A 17,572-nucleotide genomic window follows, 5' to 3' on the forward strand; every position below is an offset into this window, starting at 1 on the left:
CTCTTGTTTCCATGTAAAAGGTTAATGTTATCTTGTTTACTCTTTCAAGTGATGGCCGGCTAAGTGGATAAGATTTGTGAGGTTGCCATCAGTTCCATGCAGCTTTACAAAATGTGACACAAATTCAGGCATTATGATGACCACCCAAACCACCCAGAGTAACGGGTTGTTTGTTCACCTCTTTTGAGGGTTGTAGTCTTTTAGCTTGCTTTGTGCAGCCAAGAAAAAGAGAAATGTTTTGGGGAAATAAAATAGTACAGCATAATCATTAGACACAAAGAAGTTCGTATGAAATAGAAGTTATCCCATGGTCATTGGGAAGGCCATCCATCACATGCACACTGTCCAAATACATAATCACATTCCAAAAACGGGTTGTAACCATGCAAAGTAGATTATCACTATCTTTACTTATGCAGGACTTAATAGGTTCACTATGCCCCACAGGGTTTAGTGACATAATTTGCAACCAAAGTAAACAAATGGTCATGGGGAGAGGATGCAGCCATACCACCACAGAAGAAATGAACTTGCAAGCTAAAAGACTCTCATGACTACATGCCAGACAGTGGAAGACCTTACAAGGTCCACCAGAATTCTAGTCCCTCAAACAAAGACAGCAAGAGTAGTGGAGTCAGACTGCAGGACGGACAACACATCAAGTGGTTTCAGACCTACACACTGCCCTCAATATTAACCTGTGTTGGTGTAACATAACATGTTATCTAAACCAATGTGTTTTCAGCAAAAGGCAGAAAAAACAACAAAAGTCTAAACCCTTCAAATAAAAGAGGAACTCCTGTGATCCATCAAAGCTTTTTGTCCACAAAGGACCATGGATGCACATCCCTCTATCCCAAACAGATCTAGAGGCACAATATTTTTGTCGGGATAAAGTACTCACACATCATTTTAGTTCCTGCGGCCGCTTCTGGACTTTGGCCGCTCAGCTGCCTCCTTTTTCTCCTTTTCCTCCTCTTCTTGAAGCTTGCGCTCTTCCTCTTCAAAAAAATTGAAAGGGAAGAGATTATCAGGTAAAGAAATTGGCTCCTGGAGAACAACATAAGCTTTCTTGTAAGCAGGAGTTGTTCCAATCCACCCTCCTGCTCGCCTCTTCCTCTTGCCATCCATGTTAAGAGTGTTCACTTTGGACACCTTCAGCCCATACACTGACTGCAAGACTCTCTTTATTTCTATCTGCACCATAAAAGTAGGACATTAAGCCATTAGCCACAAATTTACAAGAATTATAATGTGCACTTTCCATGTTCTCGTTAGCACCCAAGCAAACTGAACTTAGAAAAGGGAAAAGGAACCAGGTAGAGGGAGAGAGGCATACAATGGTGCACCATCGTTAGGTGCCATCTGTGGAAGTGTATCCCACAGTCTAACCTTTGGCATCCCCAACTCGCACTCTAATGGCCTCTTTCCTTAAGGGTCACAAATAGGGCTTTGATGTAAAGAGTGAGAATTAAAATCCACAGAGCACCATCTGGGTCTAGATATGGATTCAACCACTGGGGGACTGCAACAAGTTTGACATTTAAATTCTCACACCATGTATAAAGACTCAAGTTAGAAGTCCCTAGTTGATTCTACAGAATAAGATATGCCCAGCAATTGATGGGTTCTCCAAATGCATAAACCAAAAGCCCAAAATAATATCGGCGCCACATTGTTGAAGTTAATGGTAGAGCTGCAGCTATGGTGGCTGGAAGATCTTCATGTCATAGGAGTGAGTGTGCAAAAGGATAGAAAGAGAAGAGAGAGAAAGAGTGGAGTACACGACTGAATGATGTGATGGTTGCTTGATTAATTCAATGAAGTATCTTTATAGGTTACAAAGGTTGGCTTCTAACATCTTTGCTTATGTCTAGATATTATTGATACCCCTCTGAGAGGTGATTCACACACAAACACATTACCTCACTCATAAGAGTGGGTTCACACAGGTAAGACCTTGATTCCCAACACACATAGGTGCCTCTGTTGACTTGACTTGGTACTTGTCTTTGAGCTGCTGAAGATACTACGAATGAAGAAACCATTGCTGGAACTGTTTGAAGAACAGCTCCCATCAGAGCTAACGTCTTCAATCTATTATCTGACTAACCTCCAACTGTCACAACTTCATTGATAAGGTAGATTGACTGACTCTTGCAAAACGCCGGCCTTGTATTCCATCCTACTTATGTTGAAATGCAACCCAAACAGTTGGTCTACATAGATAACTTACCAAGAGAGGCCTGAACAAAGAAAAACTTGGGTGTCACGGGCCAACTTTTTCCATCTAGAGAATCCATCCGACGCCCCATGAGAATTGTTTGATGCATTGTCGTCATGAATTTATGTCCTGTTCTTTCTTCCCTTGACATTGAATTGTGCGTATGACTTGTTTTTGGCATGGCTGCTGGTTTCATGCATCGCTGGCAAATCAAACTCTTTTCAGGTGACCATGCCCTATTTAAAGTGTTGTGTGTTCGTTCAGGCACAAAGTGAATTTGTTAGCCATAGACACCGATAGTTGGTTCAGCCCCAAAGTGCAGTCCAAAGGGGCGTCAGGGATGCCCAAAAGGCCCAAGGACTAGCTTGTTAATGTGAATGTGCGAGTAACCCTATAGTTCACTATTCACATTAATAAGTTGGGCATTTGTGCACATGCAGCAAATGTGTATGAAATCGATTATTATTATTATGAAAGCTATTAACCTTACCTTTACAAGGTACTAAGGTTTAAAGCCAAAACACACAAAAAAGTCACGTTAACAAAACATCATGGAAAGCAATAGAGGGAAAGCCTCGACTCCCCCCTTTTAAGCAACTCCACCCAACTCCCTTGGGCATGGACGAATGGGTACCAACCCCTCTCAATGCGTTGAAATAGATGAGCATCATCTTTATTGTCATGTGCATGACATGTACATGCTAGTTTCTAAGCTATTCCCTTAAGGGGCAGCAGCAAAAACAGAACTTTTAGGACTTGAGCAAGGTGCTGGAGGACACCAGAAAGGCATCTTGTGGATGCAAGATCAGGTTGGCAAGTGGTTCAAAGGGGCTTCAAGCCTCGTCAACAGCAGTTAAAATATTTATGATATGTTGCTGCTGGCCGACATCAGTCGGCCAGCATAAGATCGGTCCTATGTGCCTATAAAAGACTCAGCCAAGTATTTGTTGAGTCATTCAGTCCCTTGTGGACTGAGTCAGTAGACTAGGCTTAGATTAGGTGTTTTCCACCTTTTGAAGGGCATCCAAAGGCTAGCCAAGTTGTACATCCTTTTTGTACTATGTGAATATACTGAAACTCAGCTCTCTCTCTCTCTCTCTCTCTCTCTCTCTCTCTCTCTCCCCCTTGTCTCCATCTTCTGCTTGCGTTTGCATCAGCATGTTCCAAGAAGGTGTTTAGGGCTAAAAGAAGACTCCCGGAGCTATTGCATGTGACATTCAATGTGACATGCATCACGGAAGCGTAGATCTCTGACTCGCTCTAGAAGTTCTCTAGCTTGGTCTTTGGGTCTTCCAAATCACATGTAGTCGCTTCCTCCTCACACGATTCGGATAGATTTTCTGGAAGCTTCATCCTCATCCTCCTCCAAATAGGATTTGGAGAGATCCACCTCCTTGGGATCTATCAAGCTGACCTCAACCTCCTCCAAATAGGATTTGGAAAGATCACCTCCTCAATCTGCGGTTATGGTTCTGGTTTGGCTTCCGGCTCAAGCTTTGGCTCTGGTTCTGGTTCTGGTTCTGGTTCTGGCACTGGCTTGGCACGTACATCCACTTCCTCAAAAACACCTCTTTTTGTGATCATGTCCTTGTCTTAGAAGCTCTCTTTTCATTGTGTCAACACTCTTGGTCTTGGGCTGCTTCACAATCCTAGGTGATTCCTCCTTGGCCTTTGTTGATGCTGCCATGAACTGTGCCCATTTTTCCTACAACTATGCCAAACTTTTCATGTTCAAAAGCTAGGCTTGATGCGCCTCTTCGTGAAGCTTTACTTGATGTGCTTCTTTCTCGGGTTGTCGATAGTCCTGCTCTATGAGTTGTTGCCTATACTTGGCCCTGATTTGTTCATGTTGGGCTTGGCGTTCTTGTTCCTTTTTGAATTGTTTTTGTTTCCTGTTGCATCGTTCTTCCCTTCCATCTCCAACGACTTTCCATAGTCTCATAGTAACTCTTCTTTTCAAGCATCATCGCTCTCCATCAAGGTGAGGTTTTAGTGGAGAGAGCTAGGGCTTAACTCATGCAAAATACAAAAACCCTAACTTTGGCTTGCAAATCAGGTAGCCCCCTCTCCAGCTGTTTTGGAAGCGGAACACTCTAGGGTTTGAGGACAAGTGTCAGTTTGGCATGCACAATGGCCTTGTCGATTCCTTCTAGGGCTGATATATAGTTGATAGCTTGCCTCCATAGCTACTAAAGATTGAAGCGATTCTTCTCTCTCTCTCTCTCTCTCTCTCTCTCTCTCTCTCTCACAGCAAACAACTACTTCTGGCTCCCCTATAGGGGTGGTTGACTGCTGTACAGCAGATTTCAAGGCTGTGTTTGAAACAACTACTTCTGGCTCCCCTATAGGGGTGGTTGACTGCTGTACAGCAGATTTCAAGGCTGTGTTTGATGCTCCAAAGTCTCTGGGTTCAAGGCCAACAATAGGGCAACCATCTCATCTCTTGGGGTGCCCTGTACAGCATGTTTGAGGGCTGAAAACAGTGTTGTTCAGTCAAATTCAGCAAGGTTCTTCGCGACAAATTCGAAGGCAAACAGTATCTAAACCTTCGTGAAGCTTGTGGCTCTAAGGGTGGAACCTTCGGGTGGCCAGAGCTAGGGTTTCATGGTTGGTTATTCGGGGCAGCACTACTGCTAGAGGGTGTGATCACATACTAGAGTATGGCTATGCCCGAGGAACTCTTGGAAGGCTGAGATTGAGATCTCACGCAATTGTTTATTTGTTTTCATCATATTCTATATGTATTGGTGCTAGTCTGTAGAGTGTTTACTCTCTGGCACCCATTCTCTTGTAGCGGAACACTGTTGGTAATAAAGATACCTCTGTTGGGTAGGAGGGCAGCTAGCTTGGACACACACACACACCTCAAGCACAGAGAAACGGTGCTGGAAAAGATGTACTCAATAATGATATGAAATGAAAGTACAAGTGAGTACTAAAAAGCCTAGGGCTAAGTGCCCAACACACATAAGTGTATTCACATGGGGAAAAAACCTGTGTCGAGTCACAGGGAAAAAGTGCCCGTGAGTAAGCTGAGTTCACACCTGAACTAGCCGGGAGTGGACATGACCAACAAACCCCCCTCGAGTGAATGGTGTGAACGGGTAGCAGTAGGGTGATAAAGCTGTGAATGATGCCCTGCACTATGCTCCACAGTAAGACTGAACTGCAGTGCCAATGGAAAAAGCAAGCACTATATGACGGGGAAAAGGAGAATCCCCAATGTCATAGTGCTAATGCTAGAGCACAGTAGTACATAAATGCATCACCAGAAATGCATGGCAAAGATCATGTGGACATCAACTGCATCAAATCAAGAGGCATCGCATAATACCCCCCTGAAGGCAAGTACCAAATGCCAAGTTGAACTACATGTAATCCACATCAATGCTCTGTAACTGCACCAGTGATAAGCATAAGAAGAAGTAGCAGATTACACGTGTAAAGGCAACAGGATCTAGAAGTCATGCCTGTGAGACATGCAATGTAAGCTGCAAGAGGGAAACTCATCAATGGAGGATCCGATGAGGAAAAATCAGCAATGGTAGGGCTGATAAAAGTAAAAATTCAGCAATGGAAAAAGCTGAAAATGGGGGCTCGAGGCGGGCATCAGCCAATGCTATGAGAGAATAGGTAAACTCTCAGCGATGCCATGATCAGTGGCATGTATGGCAAGTGTAAAGATGCATAATCCCACAATGAATAATATACATGTGACATGTCGAAACCATGAGAGCAAGCCAACACTGGCCAAGTGTGTAAAAGGCACTCCTAGTAAACATCACATGTGAGAAAGTGGCAATGTCAACACTGTAGAAACAATCCCGCTGCAAGGGAAAACAGCATAAAAGGCATCTCCAGTAGACATCACATAAGAGAAAGCATCTAGCATAGACAAGCATAAGGGTCAACAAGCATAAGTGACCATAAGGCATCACCAACTGCATGTGAGCAAGTAAAATCCCCCCCTGAAATGCATCTGCCAGACAATGCATACCAAGGAGTACAGACTATAGAGCATAGTCATCAAAAGCAACGGCATCAGAAGACATCTCTGCAGGTGATGAAGATGTAAGGGTCAAGGCTGACACGTGTAGCCAAATTGGCCTGATCAGCACCTGTGGAAGAAGATCAGCTTCTTCTTTTTTTCACTCTCAATACGCTTCCTGCATTCCTCTATGGTGTGCCCTGTTTTCCTACAATAATTACAACGCTTTTTCTTTTCAGGCTTGTCCTCTGTCTTGGGAGGATCTGATGGGCTAGGTTTAGGCCCAGATCTATTCCCACGAAAGACAATAGCCATTGCTGACTCAGCAAACATCATGTTGTTCCTATTGGACCGAGATGCTCTTCATTGAGCAAGAGAGTCACAAGGTTGTCAAAAGTGACCGCATTAGGTGCATTGCCAGCCAACAACCGCAAAGTGGTGCCAAATGTCTGATAAGAGTTAGGCAAATTACGCAAAACTGTCTGAACAAGATAGCCATCTATAAAGACCTCATCAATGTTAATGAGCTGCTCTCGTAGGTCTTTCACATGCGTAAGGTACTGATCGATAGAGTCACCTTCAAGCATGTGGTCAGTCTCAAGCTTGCCCCAAAGGTAAGCTACACGACCCTCATTGCGACCTGAATACGCCGCCGCCAAGGTATCCCAAGCACCCTTTGCAGTGGTGCAAGAACGAATGTGCGGAACGATATACCTGCGGCATGAGAAAGCAATCAATGCATGGGCCTGAGCATCCCAAGTATGCTGCTGCTGAGTAGGAGGAGGACGAGGAGGTGGACCTACAGGAGGGTGAGCGGGAATCACTTCACCTTTCGCTGGAGCAGGTGCAAGAGGACGCTCCTCAATGCCATCCACATATAGCCATACATTCTTGGCAACCAATACATGGCGCATCATATAAGCCCATATAGGGTAGTTATCCCCATTGAGCTTGTCCTCTTGAGATAGCATTCCAAAGAGGTCATTATTACTGTTGGCCATGATAACACAAGCAAATCTATCACAAGTCACCACGAGTGGGCGATTCCCAGCAAAACCGTAAGAATGCGGGAGATAAATAGCAGGATATTCAATGGATTGAAAGGGAACTCCTTCACCACGAGAAATACATATGCATGTCCCAAATCTGCAAGTGTACTGCACGATGATGCAAATCTGTCAAAGTGTCCACAATGGCATACATATACTGCAGCAAACCACAAATGTATACATGTGCCGTGAAAAACACAATCAACAGACACCTATAAGAGCTGCAAGTGCTCAAATCCTGGCAAAATCAAAGATAAATGGATTGAATGCTCCAAAAATGGGCTCAATGTAGAAAAGCCTCACTTTTTAGGCAGCCAATTAGACCAAATCTGAACTGGATCTGCACCTGTAAATCTGCTCTGGGCACCCAGCCGCCTACTGAAGGTACTCTGCTGGCTGCCGACTGCATGTCTACAACCAGCCGATAGAGTCCCTTCACCTCCATGGGCTGATGAAGATGATGCTGCCTGATGATGTCCTTAACTGATACTTTAATCAGGGATTACTGATGTTCATGCTAAGGTTGATGCCATGGCACAAGCATGCACGTGACAACATGTACAAGGCCTAGGTGAGCACAATCCTTGCCCTTCGGCTTCCAGTCTTGCTAAGTCCCACACTTAGAACTCTCCCATGTCGTGACCACCATGTCAAGACCGGTTACTATGGCTGCCATATTGGAAAACACGTCCATAAGTGCCTCTGAATCCATGATGAGGAGCCAAAACCAAGGATCAAGGGGATGACAAGGGTCGCAACCCTTTACACTGAGGAAGAATGGGTGAGACAAGGACCGACAATAACCCAAAAGAACCCAGTAACTTTTTCGAACCCCGACCTGTGCACTCCCGGAGACTAGGGCTCTACCCTAACCACATATCTTATGCACAGGGGTGATGACCAGAACAAAATATGGCAATTCCCTAGGCTCTAATACCAACTTGTGCCCATGTTCTAGGGTTTTCAGAGATAGAAAGAAGAGCAGCAGAATCAAACACATACAGCACATACAAGAGTCCTAAACTACTATATGTATTATGTACAAGAAAGTAATACAACTGAATCTCTGGTACAATAGATGACTGAGAATGAAGACATCAGTTCTCAGCCCACACATTGCACTAGATCTCCTTGACCAACACGTACTGCAAAGAGACGCTCTGTAGGCTATGATCGCTAAGAGTAAGCAAATGCGTTTGCTGATTTTGCTATGCACGTATATATATGTTCTATTTATGCTGGTCAGCCCCCTTCCTTATTGACGGCCTATTGTAAAAGGCCATGGCTAGCAATAATGATCACTACTTGAATGTGTGTCCACACTATGTTTAATCGGTCCACCCAAAACCTTGGCTGTTGCCTGCCTCTCCACGCTATCCCAAAACTGCCCTGTTTGGTCTTGCTCGACATGTATGCCCCTATATGGTGCTCAACCAGGCCTGTGCACTACCCGTCCTGCAAGCCAGCCACATGTGGCAGCACTTGGCAACTCAATTTCAAGTACAAGAGAATCAGAGATGACTCTGAATTTACAATTTGCAGCCGAACGCTCTGCTGAAATTTCTCGTTGGCCAGCCCTTGCACCAGAGAGTCACTCTGTAGCCTCTGAACACTGAGAAAATGCAGATGCCAATGATGCTTTTCTCACACACATATATAAAATATATATGCATCCAATAGCGCCGGTCAGTTGTTACTAAAGCTATCTGCTTGTTATTAATACCCATGACTGGGTAATTAAAACCCACAACTACCTTTATGCCACATTTTTCACATGTGGAGGATGCTCGTGTTGCCCAAGCCCTACCCTTTTGCTACCCGTGTTGCATGCACGGAAGCCTCGGTGTACTCATCCACAGCCCTAAGCTTGATTAAGAACATTGATGCTAATTAACATGGTTAAGACAGAGGAGAGAGAAGAGAGAGATTGATAGCTGAATGCCTATACATGGTTTAGAGCTTTGGTCAGCCCTATAGGGGTGACCCTGGCCCTTCTACATATCTTCTACTAATGCTATGGAATGTATGAGCGATGAACTACTGAATGAATCAATGCTGAAATATGATTTATGCTTATATATGCTCTTGGAGTGCTGGTCGGCCAGTTCTGCTAGACAAAACCACCTTTTAATTATATTTAAATGCTGCGCTTTATAGTCCTTGCTGTCGGCCAGTGTGGGCATTCAGCCACCTGCTTTGTTAGGTCTTCTGCTGGCTGCCGACAGCCTGTCTACAGCCAGCCGACAGAAGCCCTAACCTCCATGTAGTGATGATGATGTTGATGCTGCTGAAACTGATGATGATGCTGATGCTTACGATGATGATGAAGATGATGGTTCTGATGTTGTGACTGCAGATGCTAATGTTTATGCTACTGATGGTGACCTGAATGCTTGTCCTAACTGTTGCACTAATCAGGGATTAAGACTGTTCATGCTAAGGTTTAGCAATGGCACGGGTGTGCACGTGACATTCCCTTCTACTAATCTTGATGACAGGGTGGACACTTTGTCATCCTTCCTCCCTGGACTTCTAATGACCTTGAACTACTATTGACTTCGACTTCTACTTACTGTCTTTGGCTGATATTTTTGTCTGCACACCTTCACTCTTGATCTCCAGTTCCAAGTCTTTGATGAAGAACTGAGCATCTGTTCACTGCTGTCCCCATGCCTGCTTTTCCTTAACGTCGGGTCACCTACTGGAATTCAGCATGCCGGTTGCTTGGCCTTTGGAAATGATTAGAGAGCTTAATGAGGTATTGGGTATGCGTACCTACCCTCAGGGAATGCTTCCTTTGGCTTCACATGTTGACCACTCCAATTGCTACCCTATTGCATCCTTTTTGTTGGAACTATGCACCTTCCTTGGGACATTGCTTAGTGGGCTGAGCCTGAATGCTCTGATACCAATGTTGCATGCACGGAAGCCTTGCTGTACTGATCCATAGCCCTAAGCTTGATTAAGAACATTGATGCTAATTAACATGGTTAAGACAGAGGAGAGAGAAGAAGAGAGAGATTGGGTGTCAAGGTTTTTTTGTATGAATCTGGTACAAAAAGGTAGCCGAATGCCTGAACATGGTTTAGAACTTTGGTCAGCCCTATAGGGGTGACCCTGGCCCTTCTACATTTCTACTAATGCTATGGAATGGATGAGTGATGAACTACTGAATGAGTCAATGTTGAAATATGATTTATGCTTATATATGCTCTTGGAGTGTTGGTCCACTTCTGCTAGACAAAACCACCTTTGAATTAAATTTAAATGCTGCGCTTTGTAGACCTTGCTGTCGGCCAGTGTCTGGGCATTCAGCCATCTGCTTTGGAGGTTAGGGCTTCTAATGGCATCATCATCAGTTTCAGCAGCATCAACATCATCATCAGTACATGGAGGTTAGGGCTTCTGCTGGCTGCCGACAGCCTGTCTACAGCCAGCCGCAGACAGAAGCCCTAACCTCCATGTACTGATGATGATGTTGATGCTGCTGAAACTGATGATGATGCTGCTGGTTCTGATGATGATGCTGATGGTTCTGATGCTGATGCTTACGATGATGATGAAGATGATGGTTTTGATGTTGTGACTGCAGATGCTAATGTTTATGCTACCGATGGTGTCCTAACCTAACGGCTGCACTAATCAGGGATTAAGACTATTCATGCTAAGGTTTAGCCATGGCACGGGTGTGCACGTGACAACCCGGTTGCCCATGATGCTGCCGAGCTGTCCATGACCTCTATGTATTGGCCGACTACTCATCCAGTGGCCGACTACCACATGGCACCTGCGCTGGCTATCTTGTCCATGGCTTGCCCACTAGCTCTTGCACCTGCTACCCGACTCCTACAGGCCAGCCACATGTACCGGCAGGTAACGTGTGTCACAATCATATAGCTGAGAATAAGTTAGTTCACAGACAAGTCACACCTGGTGTTAAGAGCTTATCAGGAGGCCATGTAGCTGAGCACAGCTGCGATGCCAAGCGGGGCGGAGTGACACATCTACATATCAATAGAACCTTAAAATTAGACCTAGACATAGGCACCTAGGGTGAACCAACTTGTGGACTAGTCAAGCAGCTTAGGGCAGGTCAAGACAATCGGGCAAACCCACGTGTGTGAACCCACAACACGTGCAAATAGTTACAAAGGCTGAGCACTCAAAGATTTTGTGTTCTCGAGTCGCTAGCATTCTTGAAGAGCACGTCGTGCAGGACCTCTATAAGTTAGATCCATCATGCTCTGGCACCATCTCACTTCATAAGTGGTGGCACCCTAGTCAAATACCAACAATTAAGCAAATGGTACATTGGACACCGTTTTTTTTAATAGTGAGCAACCATGCAAACTCTTTTGGCTAAGATGGAAAGCTTATGCGTGGGGCCTTATTTGCAAATTATGATGGCTTGCCCAAATAGTCTCAAGCAACATCACTGGAGAATACTTCATTTCCCATTATTCGAATAGGGACCTAGAAGGCCAACCCGCTTTAGGGAACAAATGGGCGAGTTCCACCCTTCCATCATCCCCAAGCACACATTTTCTAGAAGTTCTAGAAGGGGATGAGCTAGTAGAAGATTACTAGAGAACATATTTAGCCTAAATTCGCATCCCATCTAGCAAACTAGTCATGTTGTCCATTATATTTTTAGAGTTTCAAAGGTGCACACTGAAGTTAATGTAATTGACCAGCCTTGGCATTCCAAGGACCTCAATGGGCAAACTTTGTGCCTCAAGAAAGAAGATTAAGTAGGAGGTTTGTTTCTTGACTGTGAAGAAGCTTGTGAGAACTCCCTTCTGCATCTTGTCAATGTCCATCTGAGTGGTGACAGATGCAACCCCACACAATTGAACTCCATATATTTAGGGGAGTGTAACCAAAGTATGAAAAGATATTATATTAGGGCCCAACCTTTGAACGTCGGCCTGATTACATATAGTTTCTCTCTCTCTAGCCTGGAATCAACACATCATAAACCGAAGCTATTTCTATACCAAGATATTTGAAGGTGTCCATCTCCACTGGCTGATTCCGGTGGTATGACAAGAATGTGCAAATTCTCACTAAGAGCTCTCTCAATGAGGTTGAGCAACTCACAAGTACTAAGTAACCTTAGATCACTCAGATTAGTTCAAAATTCTGAAAGCAAGTACATCCTGATATAGGCTCACAAAGTGCCTTTATCTGATCATCCACATACTTTGCCACCTAGCAGCTCTCTCTCTCTCTCTCCCTCTCTCTCTCCCCCCATCCAGTGCCACATCACCAGTACCATACGGTTCATGTGACGAAGACGTCGCATTATGAGTCCAGACACACGAGGTTCTTCTGCTGCCTACCTTGTTGTACACAGATGGTCTACTCTGCAGGGTCTACATAGTACATTGGCCCTGTCGATCCTCTTGACAACTAGTCTTCTGCTGCCTACATTGTTGTACACAGACGGTCTACAGAGTACATTGGCCTTGTAAATCCTCTCGACAACTAGTCTTTGACTTTTTTCATGTTGTCTTGAAATCCAGTTTACTCAGGGTAACCTCTCGACAGCTAGTCTTTTACTTTTTTTGATGCTGTCTTGACATCCTGGATCACCTGTAACAGCTTTTTGGTCTCACAGACCCTTGAGTCTTTCGTAGACGTTAATGCAATCTATCTCTCTCCACACTCACAAACATACACGCACGCAGACAAATCATTGTACCTTGGTTGCGTTGGGGACAGTCCGGAGAGAGAACTCGGTGATGTTGTCTCTGGTCTGGGGCAGGTTCAAGCGCAGCGGGAGATTCACCAGGTGGACCACACGTTGAGCGAATCTCCTAGCCATTTTTCTCCTCGCTCGAGGCCTGCGCGAACCTTCCAGCACAGCTAAACCTTAGGGCATGCATTTAGCCTCTCTTATTACTACACATCTTAATTAAATCATTGCTTTATCCTTAGCCCCTTTTTGCCTTACGCCTTTAACGTTATTCTAGTATACAAGATAAATAATATTATTCAGCATGTTTATAGCGCATATAATTGCGTGTAAGATTGTGATTTAATGTTTTTTTTGTAATACAAGAAGAAGAATCCTTATTGGATGCATCAGTTCCACATTCCACATTTCATGCAACCCACAAGTCCACACTCCTCTCTCTCTCTTTCTCTCTCTCTCTCTCATAGGCCCATTGGGTCTTTAGTTGACGCTCTCTCTCTCTCTCTCTCTCTCTCTCTCTCCTCTCTCTCTCTCTCTCTCTCTCACGGATCTAAATTTCTAGGGAGATAGAAATCAAATAAATTACAAGAATTGATTTAAATTCAAACAATTCATCAAACATCACATGACCATGATCAAAATATTCAAAAACAAATAAAAATACTTAGCTCACAAATATTCGGCTCCAAGATTGGGTACAATCATCCCCCCTCATGTGTGTATGGCCTATTTTTCCCCACACTTGAGTATTTACAAGATACTTTATTCCAATTTAGGTCATAAAAATACAAAAAGGGTACTTTTCTTGCAAGACACTCTCTTAATAGAGTGTCCATAAATTAAACCTTGGGTTTAAAGCATGTCACGCTTTACCAAATATTAAAGATCAAGTCTATACTTGATAAACTATGGCTTTTACAAAATAAATCAAAATGTGCACAAGCTAGCACATGTATATACAAAGCTTGTTTACAAAAATGGTGTGCCAAGTAATAAATTTGTGTGACTTCTCTTCAATTCTCGGAATCCTCTTCACCTATAAAATAACCAACAGTAAATTGGTGAAATAAATATTCCATAAGCATACAAACCATCCATCATCACACACAAGTTTGCCAGACATAAGTAACCCGGGGATCACGCCTACATACGAACCAACTGAAACAAACATTGGAGACCCCAAGCATACGTCAATATCCACCAAACGTATTAATATTTATAATGGTATCACCCATGATATTAACATAATTTGGAATGACACAAAGATAATCCAAGCGTCCCCGAATTATCTAAGAGGGTAGAATAATATTTTTAAGAGGGCTTAAAATATATTCCCATAGCGAGGATGATTTTTGAAAGTTATTAAATATTTGCTATATTGGTTTCCAGTACGAGTTGGTGTAATTTGATGATCAATGATAGTATTTGGGAGTAAGATTTCTTGGTCTCCTTCAATAAGAGGTGGTTCTTCATATACTAGATGAGTGGAAAGTTGTCCTTTGAAAGGTTTTAATAAGCTAACATGAAATTAATTGTGAATGTTCCAATGAGAAGGTAATTCAAGTTTATATGCAACATTATTAATTTTGTGGATCACTTGAAAGGGTCCATAAAATCTTGGTGCAATCTTAACAGCTGGGGATTTTTCAACACTTTTAAGTCGACGTTTTTTAATTTTCAAAAGTACATAATCTCCAAGTTCAAAGGATATAGCTTTACGTTTACGATTTGCTTGCATAACATACTTTTCTTGCGCATGAGCAATGGAATGTTTTACGTCATTCAGAATGGTTGTAAAATTAATAGTGAATTGATCAGCAGCTTCGATTTTGTTAGACAATCTAGTTGCCGAAATAGGCAAAAGTTTTCCATATACAGTTTCGAAAGGTGCTTGACCAGTAGAAGCTGAATGAGGAGTATTATTGTAAACAAATTGGAGAAGATGAATATACTTATCCCATGAGTTAGGTTGTTGGGCAACATAGGCTCTGAGTAGGTCTAAGATAGTATTGTTAGCAATCTCAGTGGGGTCCATTTGTTTCTGGATGGAAAGCTGTTGAGAAATCTACTTTAGTGCCTAAGTTGGAGAATAATGTTATCCAAAAATTACTACAAAATCTTGAATCTCTGTCAAAAACAATGACTTTGGGCAAGCCGTGATGTACAAAGAAACATATTTATGGCTTGTTGAGAAATCAAAGTTTTCTTACAAGGTAAGAAGTATGCTTGCTTACTCAAACGGTCAATTATTGTCCAAATCATATCGTAATTATGACTTGATGTAGTAGGCAAACCTGTGATGAAGTCCATAGATATTTGTTCCCAAGTGTCATTAGGAATTGGTAGGGGAGTAAGGAGTCCTTGGGTTTTACCTTTGTAGCTTTTAATCTTCTGACAAAACAGAACATTCAGCCATAAATTTTGCTATATCTTGTTTGAGATGAGGCCAAAAGAATTCCTTAGATACTAGTTGTAAGGTAGCTGAAACACCTCAATGACCCATGTATGGTGGTTGATGCATTTCCTTCAGTATGTGTTGTCTGAAAGGGTATGTAATACACAATCTTTTTTGGAAGAAAAGATAATCGTCATGGCATGAGTAATCACCAATAGGGTTCCAATTATTGTCTCTAAGCTTAGTCCAAATTTCAAAAAAATTTGGGTCTATATATCATAGGATTCTCTCATAGGACTTAATGGTTGACTTTGAATAACAGAAATGTTGTGAATACTAGGATATCTACTTAAAGCATCGGCCACAACATTTTCTTTGCCTAGTTGATATTAAATCATGGGTTGGAAACTTTGGATAAATGAAGCCCATTTGATATGTCGATCAAAAATCAATGGTTGAGTTAACAAATGGCGAATGCTTTGTTGATCTATCTTAATTAAGAATTCAGATCCCATTAAATAATGTTTCCAAAGTCTTAAAGCATGGACAACTGTAGCTAATTCTTTGTCATATGTATTATAATTTCTTTGTGCTAGTTTAAGCTTACGACTTTCATAAGCAATTGGATGTCCATCTTGCATAAGAACAGGAACAAAGCCTTGTCCACTAGCATCAGTAAAACTACAACGAAGAATGGCCTTTGAAAATCTAGTGATGTAATAACTGCATGGGTCAATATTTTCTTAAGTTCAACGAAAGAATGATTATGTCGACTAGTCCAATCAAAATGTCTAGCTTTCTTAAGAATTTCAGTCAAAGGATGTGCAATATATGCAAAATTTCTAATGAACTTCCTGTAGTAGCTACATAATCCAAGAAAAGATCAGAGTTCGTGAATATCACGTGGTCTAGGCTGATTAGTAATGCTTTTGATCTTTTTAGGATCTACTCTAATACCATCAGCAGAGACAATGTGTCCTAGATATTCAATTTCTTCTTGGAAGAATTTGCTCTTTTCAGGATTGACATAGAGTTAATTCTCTTGAAGAAGTGAGAATACTTTTTCTAAATGTTGTTCATGTTCTTGACAATTCTTACTGAAAACTAAGATATCATCGAAAAACACTACAACAAAGTTTTGATATTTCAAGAATATCCTATTCATCATTCTGTTGAGCATTAGTCAAACCGAATGGCATAACTAAAAACTCATAATGGCCAGTTTGGGTCCTGAAGGCAGTTTTGTAGATATCTCCTTCATCCACTTGAATCTGATGATAGTCAGACTTCAAGTAGATCTTGCTAAAGACTCAGGCTCCTTTAAGTTTGTCTAGCAAGTCATATACTTGAGGTATTAGATATCGATTCTTAACAGTAATTTTGTTTAGTGCACGATAATCGATATGTATCGTTCCTCTTTTTAATGAGAAGAAATGGATCACCAAATGGAGAACTACTGGGTCGAATCAATTCCTTATCTAATAGTTCTTTGACTTGTCTTTGAATCTCCTTTTGTTCAAGCATGTTAACTCTATAAGGAGCTTTACATGGCGGTGAGCTACCAGGAATTATTTCAATTCTATGGACTTCTGGACAAGGTCTTGGTAAGCCAGGTGGTAAGTCATTTATAAAGCAATTAGAGAATTTAGAGATGAAAGGATCATGAGACATATTTGATTTGGAGTCATCCTCGGTAGTAAGCGGGTACAAAAATGTCTTCTCCTTTTTCCATATTGCTCTTTTTGCTTGAGTATGAGTCAAAAATCGGCCTAATTCACCTTTGTTTTGGCATTGAAGATAAATTTCTTGGTCATCTGTGCGCTTTTGCCGCACAGGTCGTAGCTGGGGACTTGCCGGACACCGTATACGAGCCACGAATGGCTGCAAGCATACAACCAGGAAGGCAAGCTCAAAACAGAATGCAAAAGGTGTGTCACTCACCGCTTAACTGCCGCCTTGAAGGATTCCCGCGTCACAGTCATGAAGAAGGAGCCGCCGTCGCCGCTCTACCGCCTCGCCGCCGCCGTCGTGCCGCTACGCAGTGCGCTCGATCGCTCTCTCACTCTCTCTCTCTCTCTCACACACACACGCAGGAGAAGGAAACCAAGGAGATAAGGCAAGAGCACTCTTCTATTCACAACACAGGAGAATGAGGATTTTAGGGTTACATTTGACTCTTATAGGTGACTTGGCCGTTCACACTTGGGCGCCCATACAT

The 17,572-nt window shown here is 42.6% G+C and overlaps 1 protein-coding gene across 1 annotated transcript; it reads right to left on the reverse strand.

Annotated features, from left to right (window-relative positions):
• Positions 1 to 378: 378 nt before the first annotated feature.
• LOC147638610 (Ribosomal protein L23/L15e family protein) lies at positions 379 to 13,182 on the reverse strand. Its single transcript, XM_086798528.1, has 2 exons — positions 12,966 to 13,182; positions 379 to 1,197 (listed from the first exon to the last, which is right to left on the reverse strand). Exons 1-2 carry the CDS (start codon positions 13,086 to 13,088, stop codon positions 913 to 915), a joined length of 408 nt encoding a protein of 135 aa, XP_086654654.1. The 5' UTR covers positions 13,089 to 13,182; the 3' UTR covers positions 379 to 912.
• Positions 13,183 to 17,572: the final 4,390 nt, after the last annotated feature.

This window comes from Cibotium barometz, chromosome 5 (genome assembly GCF_041138505.1).
Source record: "Cibotium barometz isolate CiBa-2024 chromosome 5, ASM4113850v1, whole genome shotgun sequence".
Taxonomy (NCBI): domain Eukaryota; kingdom Viridiplantae; phylum Streptophyta; class Polypodiopsida; order Cyatheales; family Cibotiaceae; genus Cibotium; species Cibotium barometz.